This window comes from Artemia sp. Qi Xiang Cuo, chromosome 21 (assembly GCF_049724085.1).
Source record: "Artemia sp. Qi Xiang Cuo chromosome 21, ASM4972408v1, whole genome shotgun sequence".
NCBI lineage: Eukaryota > Metazoa > Arthropoda > Branchiopoda > Anostraca > Artemiidae > Artemia > Artemia sp. Qi Xiang Cuo.
The window spans coordinates 42,407,317-42,429,542 of NC_142814.1; the positions used below are offsets into that span (position 1 = coordinate 42,407,317).

General features: G+C 34.8%; 1 protein-coding gene across 6 annotated transcripts in view; it reads left to right on the forward strand.

Moving 5' to 3' along the window:
- The first annotated feature begins 3,771 nt into the window (after positions 1-3,771).
- Med (Smad/Smad4 homolog Medea) overlaps positions 3,772-22,226 on the forward strand; it is a 77,557-nt gene continuing 59,102 nt past the window's right edge. For 5 of the 6 annotated variants that reach the window (XM_089107038.1, XM_089107037.1, XM_089107036.1 and 2 more), the window contains exon 1: positions 18,994-19,174. In XM_089107038.1, coding sequence (XP_088963164.1) covers positions 18,995-19,174 — 180 coding nt within the window. In that variant the 5' untranslated portion in view covers position 18,994. Of the gene's footprint in view, positions 3,796-18,993; positions 19,175-22,226 lie in introns of those variants that run through there. The other variant, XM_089107041.1, reaches the window with a different exon arrangement.

Sequence of the window (22,226 nt, forward strand, 5' to 3'; positions counted from 1 at the left end):
GCAATATGTTCCAGAAGAATTGTCGAAGCTAGTTTTAAGCATTCGGTCAAACGACCGTATATGAAACAACAAGCTATAAAAAATTGTAGTTCGATTCCACTCTCTAGGACTACAGTAGAATAAAGGCTAAGATTTTTAGGACATGTTTTACGGATAAACGTTGTCAAAAATTTGTTTTTTAGTCAGTCATCTGGGCCAAACAAAAAGGTTGATGTCCTTGTATAAAGTACTTAAAAACCCAAAATAAAGTACTTAAGGAACTCAGTATTTCGTAGTAGAGAGCATCGGGTGAGTTTTAAACAGATTGAGGGAGGTAGAGCGTGCCGAGCTGCGTTGGCTTCAGGTGGCTTGGTGTTGTATGGATTAGTAGCAGTACTAGTTGTCATTACTTATTTTAAAATCAATGCACACATAGATTTCTGGGCCTGGATTGACTCTATACTTACCTTCTATTAATCTTTATTACTATCTGGTAATTAATGTAATAATTATGTTTAGAAAGACTATGCGGGACCTTCTGGTAATTTCGATTGCCAAGGGGTGATTGATTCAATAGTTATTTCCAGAATTGCAGTTTGGGCTAATCCTATGGTTACTTTCTAATAATTTAGGATACCATCCATTATTTGTTTTTGAAAAAGCACATAGAATCACAATCTGGTCGTGAGTCTTAGTTCATAGATATTTGTTGGAAAAAAAATAGTAGCAATAAGAATGTGTAAGCCCAGTGAATTTCAAACTATACGTACGAAACAAAATAATTTGCTTAGTTCTTGTCAAGTTCGAATAAATTTTCAGTTTTATATTTAGCCTAATAACATCATTATGGTCATCAGTTCTCGAAAATGCCAGACAAAATGGGAATTTATGAATTGCTTTTCCGACCCAGTAAATGAGATATCAATCAAATTCACTATTACATCAAAAATTTAAAATATCCGTAACCAATGAAGAGGCAAAAATCCACAATCTAGAAACAATTTTTTCGAGGAAAGTTTTTGAATTTTTATTCTAGATCAGATATCCCTGCTCAATATTAGTCTCGATACAGAAATTCCCGATTATCAATGGGACAGCATTTTGATGATCTACAATGTGACCTTCCAAGAAAGCGTTTGCTTAAACCTAGTCTAGATTGTCAGTAGAATGGCAAATTTATAAACCACATTATGAATTTTGAATGTGATTTGCTTTTGGAAACTTTCTTAATTCGCACTTCGAAGCAAAATAAGAGTCAAATACTGGATCTCTTTGGCACATCGTTAATATAAGCAGTTATTTATATAATATACACAAATAAAGAAATAGGATAGCTCTGTGATTACAGGCCAGTGATACTTCTTCTGCTATATAGACACCTATACATTATTCCTAGAATAACCCCAATCATATCTTGAAGGTTTGGCATCCCAATCTTTGTTGAGTCTCATTTTGAAAACTTTGTCTGAGGCTGAAGAAAAAGTCTCCTTACTCAAACTGCTCCAACCATTATCCTGTTTCACACCAAGTCCACAGATATATATATCTTCATTTTATGGAAGAGACCTTAAAGGCAGGAGTAGAAGTCTCACAAGCGCCTTGTTCAGCTTCAGGAAGATTCTGTATGACGAGCTGGTGATAGGTCTTCTGAGAAGTCTGAGCTTCAACTTTGCTTTGGAGACCATTAGTGCGGAATGTTCATGGAACTTCAGGACATTATGCAACCCGTTTAGGCTTAAGTGGCTGCCTATTTTGGATACCATATCGTTGATATGGGGAAGAAACAATTTTGGTCCACAAATAGTTCCCTGAAGAACACCACTTAGGATTTTGCAATGTCTTTGACAGGCAGATACACCGTCTGTTGTAAAGATTCACATCATTTGCCCTCTACCAACCAGGAAGTCCATTGGTTAATCTATTAGGTCTATGTTCATTCTCATTGTTGTTAACTTGGAGCGAAGTCGACGGTGCTAGACCTTGTCAAATGCTTTCTCTATGTCCAAAAGAATCAGATCCGTGGATTGGCCTTTGTCCAGAAACTGAGTAAAGTATTTAAGAGATAGTTTCAAGAGATTTTCCTGGTAAAAAACTTTGCTGCTTGTCAGAGATGATACCGTTGTGAGCAAGGTGTTGAAGAAGTGCGTCACTAAATATCCTCTGAAGGACTTTTACTATAGCAAATTTGAGGCTGATGGATTTGAAGTTTTCTAAACTGTATCTAAAATTTCTTAAAAACAGGCATGGTGTAGATTAGTCTCCAGTGGGATGAGATTTCATAAGATGATTTCGAAATAATATAACCAGAGCTGGTACAATTGTACCTCCCGCTTCTTCCATCAGGTGGGGATGTATGTTGTCAGAACCAGTAGAGCATATTTTAAAGTATAAACATGCTTATTTTGTTAGTTTAAAATTTTGGCAAGATGATTGCTGAGTGCATACTCTGTATTTTAGGTATAAAAAAGTGGTTAAGAATCTTTATAGCATTGTAATGTTTCCATTGTAACTGAACCCCCGTGTAACTGAACCCCTGTACCTTAACCCCCATGTAACTGAACCCCCGTGCAACTGAACCCCCGTGTAACCAAACCCCCATGCAACTGAACCCCCTTGCAAATGAACGCTCATGCAACTGAACCCTCGTGCAACTCAACCCCATCGAACTAAACCCCCGTGTAACTGAACCCCCATGTAACTGAACCCCCATGTAACTGAACTCCCTTGCAACTGAAACCCAGTGCAACTGAACCCTCGTGCAACCGAAATCTCATGCCACTGAACCCCTTTTAACTAAACCCTCGTGCGACTCAACCCCCGTGCAACTCAACCCCATTTAACTAAACCCCCGTGTAACTGAACCCCCATGTAACTGTAACTGAGTGTAACCATGTAATCATGTAACTGTGTGTTAACAGAACACAACTAATGAGCGAAAAGTGATGAAAGAGAGGGTTAATACCGAACTCTCAGCTACCATTCTTGGGAGACATCTGACAGTTTACAAGTGACCATGGAATTCCTGTGCTATTTCAAAGTCACTTTTCTGTGAATAGGCAGCGTGGCGGCAGAGTGCACCTGGCAACGATAAATCACATCAGTCCAGTTTTTGTCAGGAAAAAATTACTCAGTGATAATTTATTGCTCCCGCTAGCATTATGCGCTTCTAGGTCCGGGCCTAGGGACCTAGTGGTAAATCCAGGACTGAGCGTATACGAGGGTTCAGTTGCACGGTGGTTTGGTTATACGGGGGTTTAGTTGCTTGGGGTTCAGTTACACGCACACCCATTTTAATGATGGAATGGGGGTGGAGGCAAGTTAGTTAATACAAAAAATAGGTGAATTTGAACAATATGAGTTGATAATAATTAAAGTTTATACAGACTGTTTCTTTCAGAAGCCTCATGAAGCCCTTTTAGTTCATTTCTTCAAAGAATTTGTACAGAAAAAAGCAAAATACCTCAGAAAAAAAAATAAAATAAATAAGTACAGAAAAAAATTTGTACAGAAAAAAATAAGCCAAGTAATAAATAGCTGCTGCGTGGCAAAACTGATCTAAGACTTTAAAGAAAAAGTGAAATATTATTTCAAGTGCAGTGGATGCAAGAATTTTAGTCTAAGAACTTGAAAATATTTCTTCCAATAATGCAATGCACATAGTGATCATCATTTGTAATTTGGCTTATTCTCTCAAATCATTGTTTTTTAGAGCCAGAGACGATTTTCGTGATGCTGTTGATATGGCAGCGAAAGTTTTTCACGTGTTACGTTCTTAGAAGAAATCTAATATTTTTTATTCTGAATGGATAGCCAAAAGTAAGTGAGCATACTAAGACACTTTATGCCTGTTTTTCGTTGATATTTAGGTCATATTCTTAAAAAATATTGCATTTTAAAACTAAAAAAATGATTAAAAATTAATTTAATATATTTCTTGTCATATATTTGGATATATGTAAATCTATCAGGGATGCAAGAATGCAATCTTCTAAGCCCTAAAAATAAGAAAAGATTGTAAAATTCTACTTTAGCTACATTTGGCTATCTGGGAAAGGGGTTTGGTTACGAAAATGAAACTTTCAGGGATGGTTCTAGCCTACAGGCTAAAGTGTGTCCTGGGAAGGTATTCTGAAGTACCTAGCCTACATCCACTTTTTCTCCCTCTGAAGGGTCCTGAACTTTGCCTACATGACAGGTCTATTACCTACTGGAATTTTGAGAAAACAACATTTTACCTTAATTTTCAGTTATCAGTTTCTGTTTCTCTGAATTTAATTCTGAAAATGCAATTCATGTTATTTGAGTTGAATTTTAAGTCATATCAATGTTTTTTTTTTCAAAATTTAGGAAATGTTTTTGCATATCTTCTAAACCTTATAAATTAGGATTGAGCTAAGCTGTGAAGCTGAAAATAATTTTTTCATACTTCATTTAAGCAGAAGATCTATTTTGAAAGGTTTCACTTTTATAATGCACAGATTTTTAAAGGTCATCAATTGTCAAGACCCTCTAGAGAGAGAAAGAGTAGAGATAGGTACTTCAAAATACCTTCCCAGGACAGTTTGTCCTTTTCACTGTTCTCTTTAGTCTTTTACAAATGCATTAAGGAGAGGGGGGTATTTGTAAGTAAAATAGTTATTATATTTAGAAAGAACATGAAAAAGACATTGAGTAAGGTGTTCACCTTGTCCCTATCTTGGTCTTGGAATCTTGTGTATTATTAGCTATAAAACTAAAAGTAAACACTAAAACAATGAAACTCAAGTGTTATAGTAGTGTTATAATAAACTCAAGATGTTTCTATATATAAGATTATCATGTTTCCTTCAATTATTATCCACTTTTTTAATCATTTCAAATAATGCTTTATCCATCAATTGCATTGAATTAAGATAAAAGTCAAAGATTATGCAACTTCACACATTAAAAAGTTCAAAATAGATAAATAAAGCCCTGTTAAAATTCTAGTTAAGGGACTTTTTTCATCTTGGGCAGTTGTTGAGTTAGGTAAATAAAACTTCCAGGAATGGGCCTTGAGTCCAAATTATGCCCTAGGGGCATATTTTGAAGTATCTTCCTCCTGCTCTTCCATAGGGCACTTACCATTGATGAGTCCAGATAAAATTTGTATTAGAAAGGTAAGTTTTAGAATTAGATCTTCAGGATAAATGAGACCCAAGGAAAGTTCTGGGTCTCATAAATTTGCTAAATACTAGGTTACATGGTTTTAAATAGTTTTGTCATTAAAATGGGAATTATAATTAAAGTCCAGCTCTACCATTGGAATTATGTTTCAAATCCTAAAGTAAAAGAATGTAGAAACAAACCCTATTTGTAAAAAATGTACCTTTTTCTTTTTAAATTGAAATGAGCTTCACTTTAGGAAGTCACATACAGAAAGGCACATGGCTTCACTTTAACATAATCCCCCTACCTAGCCTACCATATATGTTCCTATTATATTTTAAATAGTTTGACTCTTTTCTTCTTCACACTGTGTTTTTTGTTGTTGTTTTCTTAGCTTAATCATTAATTTTTTTTTTAGCTTGATGAGTTCTCAATAAATTCACCAGATAAACTCAAAACAAATATAAATTACAATAAATAGCCTAGTCAAACCCACAAACAAGCAAAAATTACCAAGATTATGGCTGATAACCCTCATGCCTTCTCAAGATCAAAAAATAATTTGCACTTTGCTGAAAAAACAAAAACAAATGACTATGGATTGTGGGTTTAATTTACATATACTGTACTCAGGTATGGAAAAAGTTCCAAAGCTGTCAGCAGGAGAATTCGACACAATTCCAAAAGCTGCCAACACTTTAACAGCACAACTTCTGTTTTGACAGCTTTTCTTTGAGGTAAAAGTATTTCTATGTGTAAAAATGGTATTTTCAAACAAAATCTGCCAACAAATTTGAAAACTGCGAAGTAGCATTGCTACTTTGCTACCCCACTTTTTGCACAACAGACTGTACTGATATTTATTCCCTAAAGTTTTGATAATCTTTTATTTATTAAAGTGAAAACATTTAAAATGTATTTTGGTTTCAGTAAAGTGCAAATTGTTTTCTGAGTCTTAAGAAGGCATAGGGGTTATCAGCCCTACTCATGTTATTTTTTGGTCATTTTGAGTTTGAATCAGCTATTTATTGTAATTTCTGTCTGTTTTGAGTTCCATTTATTTATTGATGGTGATTTGTGGTAGTTTTACACTAGGAAAATTACTTCACCTTAGTTTAGCTCATTTTGCATAATTGCGGGGTGTTGACATGCCCATTATCCCTAGAGACATAGTTGCAGACACTGTTATAATATGCCAAGTAAAATGGCTGTCTCAATATTTTGAATGGATGTGTTTGCAAAATAAATGAACTTTTGAGATGGGCTGCTTGCCCTCCAATTTCTTTTTAGTCTTAAAAAGGGAACTAGAACTTTAAATTTTTAATCAAATTAGCTGCTTTAAAAGTTTCAATGTTATTTCTAGCTATTATAGAGTGGTGCTGTGTATGATATTGCTTATATGCCAATTTGAAAACCTGCATGCACACAGTTTGAATTATGCAGGCTTCTCTTAGTTTTGACAAGATTTTGAAGAAGCTAAATTTCAGCTAGGAATAGCCAACTGGGGTAAGATAAGATATTTATTTCAAAAAATGACTATCACAAGCCCCGAAGAGCCGAATTTGCATTTCAGGGTTGTATAATAAAAAAAGACATAGAAATAGCACAACAACTAAAACACTGGCTAAACAATGCCAAAAACAACAATATCAGAAAGGCAAAGCCATTCATTAGTCTAAAAAACAAAAAGTGTCAAATGTAAGAAAGTTAAAAAGGCACAAATTAAAATAAACCCCCCCCAAAAAATTAGATAAAATTTAATCATTTCTTTAATTCCAGCTTGGGGTCTGGGGTGGGCGGCAACCCAGAGTCTTGGAGGGTCAATTTGATGTAAGTCCAATGTGAAAGCATGCAGCCACAGATATTAGATGTAAACTAATTGTCAAGTTGCACTTCTTTAATATTAACAATTAATAATAGTTAATTTAACTAAGTGTGTAATTAGTTTAATAGTTTAGTTGAATAATTTAATTGTATTTTAATAGGTAATTATTATTTACTTAATCATTAATATTGGCTGGAAGAGCAAATTGTTTATGTACATTAGATTGAATTGAGGCTTCATTTTTTTCTGGTTACATAATTTTCTAGAGTTAGTAAAGAACTGTTTTTGTTTGACCTTTTTTTGCTGATCAAGACAAGTTGATGAGCCTAAGCACCCTAATAGTCTGAATTTTGCAATACCCCTGGGGATATTTTTGAATAATAAGAGTATGTGCAGTATCTTTGAATTAAATGAGAATGCAAGGGAATCAAACACCCCAGGGAGTATTTTTGAATAATACAGTATGTGCAGTATCTTTAGATTAAATGAGGTTGCAACAGAATCAAATGCCCCTGGGAGTATTTTTGAATAATACAGTATGTGCAGTATCTTCAGTTTAAATGAGGTTGCAGGGGAATCAGTGTTAAAACACAACCTGAATTAACATCATTTAAAGGTTAATTAATCTGGTCTAATTAATAAATGGAATGCAAGAAAGAGACAATTACAATGCTGTTACAATTTATTTTTATCTAGGAAAATTGGTTATTTTTGATTGGGATATAATTTGAAATGTGCAATTGCTTGCATTTTTTTTAATTTAGTGTATTGGCCAGATATTTTCAAATTGATACTACATTGCATTATGATCCAAGTATTAATATATGCATAAAAATAGTGTAACACCTTAGATAAGATAAGATATTTATTTCAAAAAATGACTATCACAAGCCCCAAAGGGCCAAATTTGCATTTTGGGGTCATATAATAATAAAAAACATAGAAATAGCCCAACAACTAAAAAACTGGCTAAACAATGCCAAAAACAACAACATCAGAAAGACAAAGCCATTCATTTGTATAAAAAACAAAAAGTGTCAAATGTAAGAAAGTTAAAAAGGCACAAACTAAAACAAAACCAAAAAAAAAATTGAGATAAAAATAATGTTAAAAAGGTTTAAAAGAGAGTATATAAAAAGGGGAGGGAACGGAAGAGCCAAACGGACACCAGCATGGGTATAACCAGTAAAAAAAAAAAAAAAAAAAAAAAAACAAACAAAAAAAAACTAGTGGTTTATTTGATCAGTAATGAAGGGGACAAAGGTTTTTTCATATCTGGAGGTTAAACAATGGATGGGGGACAAGAAAGGGATGGGTTCAGAAACAGTACGTGGCAGGCAGTGTCTGGATGGGGAGTGTCTTTTGGGGAAAATGTTTTCTGTGCGAGGGTTTATTATTGCATTTTTTGCAAAACGGAGGCACAGCATTCCTCTCCTGTGCTCAAGAGTTTCCAGCTTGGCCTTTTTTAGAAGGAGTGAATATGGTACCAAAGTTTCTTTAAAAATTATTCTTAGGACTCTTTTTGAATAGATTCAATTTTATCTGATTCATCACGGGAGATGCCAGGATGCCAAACTGGACAAGCATATTCAAGATGCAGGCAGACAAAGGAAGTATAAATTCTTAAAGAATGGGATGGGGGGACGTTAAATTTATTCAAGAGCTTAAGGAGAGACATGGATGCATTAGCTCTACAGACAATATCTTTCACATGGATATTCCACTTTAAATTAGAGGAAATTGTAACCCCAAGTAATTTAATGGAAGACACAGAAATATCTGGGGGGATAGGGTCAAGGAAGGCAGGAATAGATTTCAAGAAATTATCATTATATTTGATTTAGTGGAATTTACTTTCATATTTAGGTTCTTAGCTTCATCCAAAATGTGGGTTAGAATTTCAAGGGGGTCACTTTTAATATTCCTGTGACATACTTCGAGGATCGTCTAGTCATCCACATATTTCCACCTTTTGAGGAATTCCATACCAATATCGTTAATCATGACAAGAACTAAAAGTGGTCCCAATAAGGTTCCTTGCGGAATTCCACAATATATTGGGAGGGGGATAGAGAAAATATATTTGTATTTAGCAGCTTGGGATCTATTTGAAAGAAATGATATAACAATATTTACTAACAGAGGATCAAGTTTAAAGTTAACCAGTTGTGAACAAATTAGGATTGTGTGGTCAACCAGGTCAAAAGCTTTTTGGAAATCAACTAAGACAAGGTTCAGCCAAACATTTGGTTTATCAAGGTTACTTACAATGGTATGCATTAAGTGCACAAGGTAATGGGTGGTGGAAGTTTTCATTAAGTTACCAAACTGCTAGGTGTCAATATATAGACAAATTTTATCCTTAAGCCAGTCACAGAGGAAACCTTCATGAAGTTTGGTAAAAACAGAGGTGAGTGTAATGGGGTGAATGTTAGTGAAAGTCAGACTGGGGCAACTTTTAGAAGCAGGTTCTATAAAACCTTGTTTCCAGCGACTTGCGAATATACTAAATTTTGTGATGCGGTTGAAAATATTTGAGAAACGCTCAGCAATTTTATTCAAAATGGGTTTAAATAAGTAAACTGAGATGTCCAAGTGATAAATACTTGATTTTCTGAGCTGAAGAATTTTATTTATAGCACCAGAGGCAGAAATAAAGGGGAAGGAAGTATTGAGAGGACTAGTTTGACTTCAGCCAGTGAAAGGGGGGAGACTTTGCACGATGGAAGCAAGGTACAAGTTCAGATCATTGGCAGTCTTATTAGGGGGTTCAGGAAGATGAAAATCAATTTCGGAAGGACTTTTTCTGCATATTTCTTTATTTTGTCTGTACCATTGCTTGGGCTTGTTAGAATATAGATCTTTGACTTTATTATTACAATAATCAGAAGCCGCTTTTCTTAATTTTATATTTGGGAACTTCCTTAGACTATTAGCCTCAGTGATACAACCTGCTTTTAAAAAGTAGATTTTCTTTCTTTTAAGTTTTTTAAAAGACTCTGTAACATAAGACTTATCTGTAGAGCACGCTTTAAAATTTTTCTCAGGGAAGTGGACTTCATAAATACTCCTCAATAAGTTTTGGAGGGACAAAGCCATGTAGTCAACGTCATTTGTTTGATACACAGTGGACCAATTTTCAGTAGTAATCCAGGAGCCAAAATTGAAAAGTCCTGAGTCAGTGAGAGGTCTATAAGTGGTTTCACTTATAGAAAACGACTGTTTAACTTTAGCCAGCAGAGATAGGAAAAGGCTAAAGTGGTAACTACCCCCTAGTATTGCCTTTTGTAGTAGGGACATTAATGACCTGTTTTAAATTAAGAGCGTTACATGTAGAATCAAGTCTTATATCGTTTGCATCACCCATCAGGAAAATTCCTGCATTTGGGTATTTTGATAGTACAAAGTCAGCATTTGCATGTAATTTTTCGATAAAATTTATTTTGTCAGCGGATCTCTGATTAGGGGAGTAATAAAAACAACAAGGGACAATTAAATTAAAAGGACGCGGCAAGACTTTAGGTCGAACACACACCCACATAACTTCATCAAAGGGATTAAGACACAGAATTGGGATTTCACTTGGATATAAATCATTACGGATAAAGAACAGAATTCTGCCACCTTTCTTACCCAGAGGGTGGTTTTCTGGTCTGAGTTTAATAAAGTGATGAAAATTGTTAATCTTTAACAGGTGCAAATTTTTAGCTGCAACTTCAGTAATAGAAATTAGATCTAATCTATATATTTTAGACAGGTTGTCTAATTCATTAAGTTTTTCAAAGTTAAGGCTTTCAGTGTTGCTCAACAAAAGTTTGGGGAATCAAAAGCAACTTGTGAAGGTACCGTTTTTATACTTTACTTTTTTTATATCACAGATGGGGTCAGGGGTTCTAGTGGAATTCTTGACGGGGGCTAAACTTGGATAGTGAGAACAAGGGACAGGGGGATAAAATCCGTCTTTTTCAAATACAATTTCATTTAATTGAGCAGGTACTAGCAGAGACTCTAAACAGTGGTAACTATTATAAGTTTTAGAAACTCTGCATGGAGGTGTTAAAAGAGGATCATTCTGCCTGCTTACTCTTAAACCAGAGTCATACTGGTAGGGTAGCCAGGGGGGATAAAGTGCAAGGGAAGGGAGAAAGGTTTCCTGGTGATCTGGGAATAAGTCAAGTTGGGAGTGTTCTTTCAATGGGGGGGGGGGTCGGGGGGCAAGATGATGCTGAGGGAGGGAAGTACAGTGGGGGGTGTCTGAGAGGGGAGGGGTTGGGTTTGTTTCAGCAAATAACGGGTGGAGTCCAGAACCGGCCGGTAACTTCTTGGATGCACGGAGAAGAAAGGAGTCAAAAGAAAGTGGATTTTTGGGAGGAATATGAGTGAGGGGTGTTTGGGGATGGTCCGAATTGAGTGAAGTGATTGTGGGGGTTGGACTGACTGGGCATGCGTAAGTACTTGGGGCGGAGGATTGTTTTGAGGGATGGATTCCTGTGGTATACTGCTCTGTATCGGGTATGCTGGGGGATAAGACTGAAAGTCAAATGGAACACAAACAAGAGGAGGGGGGTCGTGAATACTTTCGGCGTCGCTCTAAAAAACGTTGGGTTTTAAACCTGTGCTCCAATCCTGAAGATGCATGAGCAAAAGTACACAACTTATCAATGCAAGATAAAACAGAACAAAGATCAGCATGGTCAAAATTACACTTATAAGAAACACAAACTCCCGAAATAAACTGACAACAAATATGTAGAAACTTGCATTGTTTACGAAACTTGCAGAAACCACTATCAAAATGCTTGCAGATCACATTTTCCTTTCTGCTTATTCTTATATTTATTTCACTTTTATCCTTCACTTTCGTAAACTTTTCAAAGATAATAAAAATATCATCGTCTGGTAATGACTTCTCCATAACCTTTTTGTTTAATTCATTATCACCTGATAATTTATGTGAAAAACCGGAAGTCACTGGACTATTCACGAACTCAAGGGTGTCATCAGTAGTCATACTACACATAGGTATTTGTATGCTCTCATGGGATACTGGATTTGCTGAACTCTGATAATTGATTCCCTAGTGTAGTAATAATTGCTTCGTTGTTTTTTAAATCCTCTTGTAATTTGTTGATTTTTGATTTAAGGGTCACTTGATTGTTTTCTAGACTGCAGAGTTCATCTTCCATAGGGAGGCGTTGGGAATTATGGGAGTTGATATTTTCACTTAGTTTTTTAATTTCAAGATCGCGTTCATGGAGTATATCCATGAACCAATGGAGTTACCAATTTTTTGGTCATTGAGAAAAATATCAACTTGTTTTTTCAAATCTTCTATGGCTACTTCATGCTCTGAATTCTTCTCTAACTGGGAATTGTATTTATCTTGGAGATGAGTTAGCTGCTTAGTATGATTATCACAGTGAACACAAGGGGGGACTTGGCACGCTTGATTTTTTGGTATTGATTTTGGGGTTCTAGATTTTGTGGTAGACTTGGGCGTAGAGCGTGGTTTAGAGCCGGGGGGTAGAGAAAGTGGTGTTACAGGTGGGGCAGGGTACCCATATAAAGAACGGGGGGACTGACAGTTTAAACAGATCCACACGCCACATTGTTTTCTTTCCTTAAAAAAAATGCCAGCACATTGTGGATGAAACCACTGCTGACACCGACTGCACTGCACTGTTCTACTAGCGACACGAAGTCTGCACTCAGGGCTTGTGAATTTCATGGGCCTTGACATAATAGTGAAACAATAAATCCAGTTAATATAGCTCGAAACTGGTCAATGACTGAAACTTGGATTATAATAACTTCCAAAAACGGTTTTAAAAAATTTAACCCAGCATAGGTGTTAAAAGGTCAAATGCCAGAAACTGCCTCTCTCTTTCTTCACAAAACTTGTAAGAGAATGATAGATATGTTGCATCTGATTTGAAGCTGATTGTTTAAGCAGGGGTGCCAATTTGGGTAGGGGGAATGGGACATGGATAGTGGCTATTGACCACATCAGCCTAAAAAAAATTTTTTTTGAACACCATCTTTGGGTAGGTTCATTGAAAAAAAAACAGATAAAAAAAGGAGAGCACAAAATTAAGAGGGGGACACTTTGCTCCCTTCTTCCTTTTGTGAATTGGCTCCTCTGTGTGGGAGGATTTATAATCTGTATTGATAGAGACCCAAAGCAGACTCTTATTTCCTACTCCCTACTTCCTGCAAAGAGGACTTTTTAGCAGATTGGTAGGCATTCTACACATTGTGTAAATTCATATTGTGCTAGGGTTTTCATTCTACATGGCTAAGGAACCAAAGTGAAACAGTTAACCCTTCAGCTCCCCACCTCCAACTTTAAGTGGAAAGGTATTACATATTGCATCATTCTTAAATTGAAAATATACAGTACCTTTCAATCAGTATGCTTTGACAGTTAAAGTGGGCCCATGGCCCCTTGAACCCTGCTTCCTTTCACCATCAGCTTTTTAGCAGAAAATTAGGAATTGCACACTCGTTTTGGGCCTAACAGAATCATTTAAGAATTAACAGTATGTTTAATATAAGGCACAAAGATTACCTTTCATTACCAAATTTTCAGCAGTATTTTTCTTTTTAATTTGTGCAAAAATTTGTTCAAAAAGTATAAAAAAAATATATTTCAGTGTAGATTTTGTATTTTTCCATTTAACTCCATGTAGTTATTTTGGGTATGCAGTTACAAAAGAAATATTATTTCCCAAGGAAAGGAAACAAACCAAAACACAACCAGGTAAATAAGCCCACTATCCAGCCTGTGGGCTTATTTTGAAATTGAAGGAAAGCATGAAAAAATTGATATTATTGACCATTTGGAAATTAATTTTTTTTTTTTTTTTTACAAAATACCATGACAAATATTGTTTTCACTGATTTCACCAATGAGGCATTATAATGATGATTTTCAGAGGCATATTCTTTTTCTTCAGCCTCTAATTCCCTTGAAACTTTTAGAATAAGCGATTTTCAGCTAATGTGACAGAGTAAATGGATTTTCAGAGGTAGTCATTTTTTTTCAAGCCACATATCTTCCAAACTAAGGTGTTCACAATCACTTTAAATTTGGTAGAAAGATGCCTGTGTGCATAAATTTCAAACTGTTTACATGATTTTATGCAAAAATAGGATATTATTTTACTAAGTAATCTTACCTAATTTTACATAGGATGTTTATTTTGCCAAGGATGTTATTTTACCAAGTTATTTATCCAAGTAATTTTACCTAATTCTACATACAATGTTTATTTTATTAAGTAAATTTACCAAGGATGTTATTTTACCAAGTTATTTTACCTGGTAATTTTACCTAACTTTACACAGGATGTTTATTTTACCAAGTAATTTTACCTAATTTTACATAGGATGTTTATTTTAACAAGGATATTATTTTACCAAGTAATTTTACATAAGATGTTTATCAAACCAAGTAAAGATTTAATTCCATAGAGAATGTCTACTCATCTGAACAAATTTTCAGAGGTGTATTCTTTTTCTCCAGCCTCTAATGCCCTTGAAACTTTTAGATTAAGCAATTTTCAGCTAATGTGACAGAGTAAATGGATTTTCAGAGGTAGTCACACTTTTCAAGCCACATATATTCAAAACTAAGGTGTTCACAATCACTTTAAATTTGGTAAAAAGGTGCCTGTGTGATAAATTTCAAACTGTTTACATGATTTTATGCAAAAATAGGATATTATTTTACCAAGTAATCTTACCTAATTTTACATAGGATGTTTGTTTTGCCAAGGATGTTATTTATCCAAGTAATTTTATCTAATTTTACATAGGATGTTTATTTTATTAAGTAATTTTACCAAGTTATTTTACCTGGTAATTTTACCTAATTTTACATAGGATGGTTATTTTAACAAGGATGTTATTTTACCAAGTAATTTTACATAAGATGTTTATTTAACCAAGTAAATATTGAATTCCATAGGGAATCTCTACTCATCTGAACAAATTAAATTTATTTGAATCTATAAACCATCTAAATTACACTATGAATTTCACACTCTAAAAATATCTGTTAAAATCTCCTAAGAGGTACAGACATTAAAAGTTGATGTATCCTCATCCTTAGCACCAGTCCTGGTGATTGCATGAAAAAAAAAAAAAAACCATCAAACTTGCAAGACTTCAAAGACTGCTACTTACTTTTGGTTCATTGGCATAAGGTATCTGAAATGAACAATTTGAAACTGCAGGGAGTACACCTATTTGTTATTACCAAGATCTGCAAATATGTAAAATTATTACAATTTAGTCAGGGTTTACCTCAACTCGCAAAGGAGAGGTAATTGATTATTAATATTGTAAAAAATGGCTTATATTGCTGGGAAATGGGTGTTTTATTAGTATCAAGAATCTGGCGTGGTTCATTTGTGTAGATATAACCCATCATGAGAGTGTTATGGGATGACTTTATTTTTTTGTATTAGTGCTTTTGAATAGTTTGCTGTATTTTGTTAATTGAATTTGTATGTTGTTTTTGTGGCCATAGCCTTGTGGGGATTTTTGGGTCAAGTATTCAATACTATACTACTCTACTATTCAGTGACAAACATGCTTGAAGTTCAGATAACAGGTACTTTTGTATAATGAATGAAAATGCTTTTTTCTTTTATATCAAAAATAAAACATGATGGTTGAATAGTTTTGGGAACCAGGAAAATTTTTAAGTCCTGATTGTAGAAGAATACATGGGTATAGATCTTCAAATTTACATTAGATATGGCTGAAAAAGCAGATGGTTTGGAAAAAGCAGTTGATAAAACTCCATCACACTATCGAAGGCCCCCCCCCCCCTAGACAATATGCTGCCTAATGCTGCCTACGCCCATGGAAGAATAACCTTTTTTTATGCCTCTTAGTCCTCATTAACAGTTCCATTACTACTATGAACTAAACACGGGCTATAATCTAGTTGAGAATCTTGATAAAGATAATTTCAACATAATTACATATTATAATTGCAATATAATATCATATTTTGAATCTCTTGTATTTTGGGTTGGAGCTAAAAAGAGTATCTGAGATCATAAACTAGATTTAATCAGGGTAAGGAAGGATCACCCTCACATTAGGCTACTCAAAATACCCCTTTCCCCTCTAAAATAATGAGTAATTATGGTGTGAAATTCATAATTTATGGTTTTATGCTCATTGTTCCCAGGCTGAAAAGCTCTGATGCTCCTGCCCACTCGAGGGTTGAACATACTTATGAATTTTTGTATTGTTGTCCACCCACCTTGCTTACTTCTGTATCTACCAAAAATTGGTTTTCTTTACTTTTATTAAACCAAAAATCTAGTTTCAATCATTTAGACAATTTCATGATTCTGAGAAGAATTTTGAGTATTTTTGGTACAGTACCTTCAAAGTACAATACATCTAACATCTGATTTTTGACAGACACAATAGTAGGCTGTGAAAGATGAGAAATGAAATGAATTTGAGAATGAAATGAATTTGAGAATGAAATGAATACAGTACATGTATTTTTAGATTATCCAGCTCCATGCTCTTTTAGTATTTATTAGCAAAAATAAATTTTATCTGAGCTCCATTCTTATGGTCAATTAAAAGAACATAAAAAACGAACTAGAATGCCTGAGAAGCCAGAGCTAAATGAGTATTATTGAAACTGTCACCCACCCTTTTTGAAAAAGTGCTTACCTTGTTTAAAATTTTGGCTGTTTGCACATTAGAATTACTGCTTTCTTGCAGGGCTTCCACTGAAAATTCAAAATTATTTCGAGATCTACTTTTAAAAAAGTCCCAAGGTTTTAAATATTATAATATATGTTAATAATATATATTTGAGGGTAACACTTAGCATGTAGATTATATTTTTTCTAAGATACAAAGCTAAATAGATGAATAATTAATAATATTGATAAACAATTGTTACAAGCTAAAAAGCAGCAAAAAAAATCCCATTTCAATAAATCTAAATCAAAACAGATAGATTCATAAGCATGATGCCGGTAAAAAAAAATAAAATAAAGGATAAGAGATACAATTAGAAACATTGATTAGTAGAAAAAGGGCATGATAAAAAACTAGAATAAAAAATAGAACTTAAAACAAAAAAGCTAGAGCTAAAAAGGCATCACAAAGGAGCTAAAAATGAAAATGGCAATATAAAAAGTGGGTGTAATTATTGTGAGAGTATAGCATTAAGAAAAAAAAGAAGAGAGGAGCCCTATTTTTCCTGGAGAAGAATCAAGATTTATTTAGGTGATTGTTAGTAAAGGGGATAAAACTCTTAAGAAAATAAGATAAAATCTTAAGATAAACTCATTAAGAAAAAAAAGAAGAGAGGAGCCCTATTTTTCCTGGAGAAGAATCAAGATTTATTTAGGTGATTGATAGTAAAGTGGATAAAACTCTTAAGAAAATAATATAAACTCTTAAGATAAACTCATTAAGAAAAAAAAGAAGAGAGGAGCCCTATTTTTCCTGGAGAAGAATCAAGATTTATTTAGGTGATTGATAGTAAAGGGGATAAAACTCTTAAGAAAATAAGATAAACTCTTAAGATAAACTCATTAAGAAAAAAAAGAAGAGAGGAGCCCTATTTTTCCTGGAGAAGAATCAAGATTTATTTAGGTGATTGATAGTAAAGGGGATAAAACTCTAATGAAAATAATATAAAATCTTAAGATAAACTCATTAAGAAAAAAAAGAAGAGAGGAGCCCTATTTTTCCTGGAGAAGATTTTTTCCTGGATTTATTTAGGTGATTGATAGTAAAGGGGATAAAACTCTTTTGAAATCTCTTGGTAACAGCATGGGTTGGCGAGTATGTTGGGACTGCCGAGGAGGCTAAGTGGGGAGCAGGGTTTAGTGGGGTTGTTTACGTTGAAAGTTAATAGTTTATTCAAACTTAAACATAATAAATAAGAAAGGGTGGTGGGATGATTGAAAGGGAGATCAAAACATTCATGACATAGATAGGTGTACTTACCAAACTCCAGTAATAACATCCAGAACAAGAACATTACACAACTAGTAGACCTTTTTTTCTTATAAATAGTGAATTTCAAACCTGAACTAGGGCCACAATCATCATTGGTAATATCGTAAGTCGGGCATCAGAATGACATATCTCCATAATTGTAAATTTTCACTAGAGCAAAAAAACACCTCACAACTTTTATATTTTCTCTCCAATAACCATGAAATAAAAAGGGATCTCTATGTGAAATCAATACATATTAATCCGTTTTTGTTTTACAGTTTTCAAAGGGGAAATAAAAAAGTCATGAGGTTTTTATTTTGCTCTTCTGAAAATCTACAATTATGGAGATAAGTCATTTTAATACCCGACAGACGATATGCTCATTGGCATTATTTTAATGTTAAAAAGTGATAGAGAAAGGTAAGCTTGTTGTCAATGATACCTAGAAGCAAAATAAATATTAGGTTTGTTCTAATTATATATAGACGTTTTGTTAGGAAACAGTCTTTTCGCTTTTTTTCTTTTCTTAAAAAGCACAATCACACACACAAGCCCTTTATTCTCCATTTTCTCAATCCTATTATCTCTATTCTATCTCCCCATCCTTATAAGCCGTCCTTTCCATCACTCTTTCTCACTTTGTAATGATGCAATTTTTTCTTGATTAGTTCTGATTAGTCCAATATTTAAAACCTTTTTTTCTTGGTCCAAACAAAAACCAACTATAATTTGTGACGTTTTAAAACGTACAATCTACTGATAACTATCCTCAAAAATATATATCAACTATACTTGTACACTTTTGAATACATTATAAGAAAACTAGATAATAAGATTATATTAGATTGCAAGAAAATTTAATTTGGGAAAATCAGGATGACTTTGGTTATACAAATATGACTTGATTGAAAAAGATATCCACAAAATCAGAGGTCTATGAAGTCAGTTTAATTAGAAGTATCCCCAGTCTGCCATAATCCACCGCCCAAAGTTACCTGAGAGCCTTAAGATTTTTGAATTCATACCTGGGTGTTTACTTTTCTGCTAATTATGTCCATTTCTCCAAGAATGGCAGATATGAGAGAGGATTTACCAGATCCAACCATTCCAACACCAGCAACAGGACTTCCTTCTTCTGCCTCAAAACTGATGTTCTTCAGCACCGGTTTCTCATCTACACCCCAGGAAAATGATCCATCTTTGACTACAATAGGGTTTTCTGCAAGGGACAGATCTGTTTATAAAGAGGTATGTGTTCATCAAAAAATTTGGTGAGATGATTACAGATAATTAGAGGTTCAAAGAGAAGAAAGCAATGAGGAAATTTTAGAACAGTAAATTGTCAAAGAGAACTAATTGAATCTTCCAATTATATTCCAATAGCCATCCTCAGCAAAACAAAAATAAGACAAAATTCAAATCATAGGCAGCGCAACCGAGCTGCCTTATTGCGCTGCCTAAGTAAAGAACGATGTTGCCACAATATACTATTTATTTGATTAGACCAGGGCACTTCGTATAAAAGAAGTTGTTGGAGAAACTTCGAAAGGGACTCATTTGATTGGAAATTGAGAGGGCTAGTGCCCTTTCCAATAGTCAAAAGTAACTAGAGGGCAACAAGCCCCCCCCCCCCAGTCCTCAGGGTAAGGGTTGTAAGTTGTGCCCAGGAGACATATAAGGTTCTCATAGAAAGAATGGGCATATAAACTTCCGAGGGGGCTCATTGGATTGGTAATCAGAAGTTCTAGTACACTTTTTAAGAGTCAAAGTGATATGAGGGCAGCTAACCCCCACCCCCTACACGTCATATTTTCCTGAAATGTATCCATTAGAAATTTTGAAATGATATAACAAGGCTTTTAGGGTTGAAACAAACCCCCAGAACCTAGGGGTAAGGGTTGTGAGTTAAGCCCTGGGGGCACTTATTGGTTCTTATGGAAGGGAAGGGTTGTGTAAGTTGGTTGAAAATTAGAAGTTCTAGCTCCCTTTTAAGAGTCAAAATTGATAGGCGGCAAATTAGCCCCACCCCTCCCTGACATCCTTTTTCCCCAAAGGCATCTGATTGAAATTATGAGATAGCCATTTTGTTGACAATAGTCCAGTGAACATATAACAATGCCTCCAGGGTTGACACCACCCCCCAGAGCCCTGGGGCAAGATTTTAAAGTTATGCCCTGGAGCATATGAGGGTTTTACGGAACGGGATGGTAGTATAAACTTCAGATTGGGGTCATTGATTTAAAATAGTAAGTTATAGTGCCATTTTTAAGAGTTAAAAGGGATTTTAGTGCAACCAGCCCCCCTCCGCTTATCGTTTTCCCAGAAACATCCAATCAAAATTTTGGGAGAGTAATTTTTTCAGCTTAGTTGAAGGGTCTGGAAACTATGTCTGAGGATGACAAACCCCTACAGCCCTCAGGGCAAGGATTGTAAGTTATGCCTTATGAGCACACAAGGTTTTTATAGAAAGGTGGTAGTATATACTTCGGAGGGGGCTAATCGGACTGGTAACCAGAAATTCTAGTGCCCTTTTTAAGAGTCAGTGATCAGAGGACAGCTACCCCCCTCCCATACGTCGTGTTTTCCTGAAATGTACCCATTAAAAATTTTCAGATGGACAGTTTATTCAAAATAGTCCAAAGATCATAAAATATGGCTTTTGGAGCTGATACATACCATCAGAGCTGGGGGACAAGGGTTCTAAGCTATGCCCCGAGGGCATTAAAGGTTTTATGGAAGAGATGGTTTTATAAACTTTAGAGGAGGCTCATTTGGTTGAAAATTGTAAGTTCTAGTTCCCTTTTAAGAGTAAAAAGTTATAGAGGGCAACTAATCCCCCCCCCCCCCAGATACCCCTCTTCACTAAATACATTTGATTGAAATTGTGAGATAGCCATTTTGTTCGAAACAGTCCAAAGTACATATAATAATGCCTCCAGGGTTGACACAACCCCCCAAAACCCTGGGGTAAGGGCTGAAAGTTATGCCCTGGGGGCATGTAAGGTTTTATGGAATGGGTGGTTATATAAACTTCAGATGGGGCTCATTTGATTTGAAATTGGAAGTTTTATTCCCCCTTTGGAGATTCGAAAGTGATTTGAGAACAATCAGCCCCCCCACGCCCATCATTTCTCTAAACAAACATCCAAACTAGATTTTGAGACATCTATTTTTTTCAGCATTGTTGAAAGGCTCAGTAATTATGCATTTTGGGATGTCAAACCCTCCCCCACCGAGGCCTTGGGGTAAGGGCTGTAAGTTGGGCAATTTGTTCATTGTTTGCATGTAGTGTATGTTATTGAGAAAAGGTCTGCATGTTTTACTTATACTTTCCCTAAATACGAAGGGCATTGACTTTTGACTTTTTTGACTTTTATTTGGTATTAAGGCGAGTCTTTCAGGAAATGTTGAGGGGAGTGTTAAACTTAATCATAACTTGTTGTGTGTATATGGGATGTCAAAAGGGTGTAACTCAGGAATAACTGAGTATATTAATTTGAAACTTTCAGAAAATAATAAGGGAAATGATCAATTGACCAAAAAGGCAATATTTGCACGCTACTATTACTACAACTACCAATGCTTCTGCAGCTACAATAAGTACTACTACTACTACCACTTCTTTCACTTAAACTACAGCTTCTGTGGCGAGTTCTACTAAGACTGAAGATATTGAAATAAACACTTATGAATAATAATGTTGAATTCTCAGTGGCAGCCCTGTAAGAAAGTAGTAATTCTAATGAGCGAACGGCCAAATTTTTAAACAGGGTAGGCACACTTTTTCAGAAGGGGTGGGTGACAGTTTTAATAAATGTTTATGCTCATTTTGCTCTGGCTTCTTAAACATCCTGATGAATCTTTTATTTATTTATTTTTAATTGACCGTAAGAATTGCCACAGCCTACTATTGTTTCTGGCAAAAATCATATTTTAGGAGTATTGTACTTTGAAGGTACTGTACCAAAAAGGGTCAAAATTCTTCTCAGAATCATGGTCAAATGGTCAATTGTCTCAATGATTTAAACTGGATTTTTGGTTTATTCAAAGTAAAGAAAATCAATTTTTGGTTGATACAAAGGTAACTAAGATGGGTGGACAACAATAATAAAAACAAAAATTAATAAGTCCAACCCCTGAGGGGGCAGGAGTATCAGAGCTTTTTTAACTAGGAACGATGAACATAAAAACATAAATGATGAATTTTACACCACAATTCCCAATTGAAATGTAATGATAAGTTGCACAGATAATTAATTATAATGAGAAACAATTATTACAAGCTTAAAAAAACTCATTT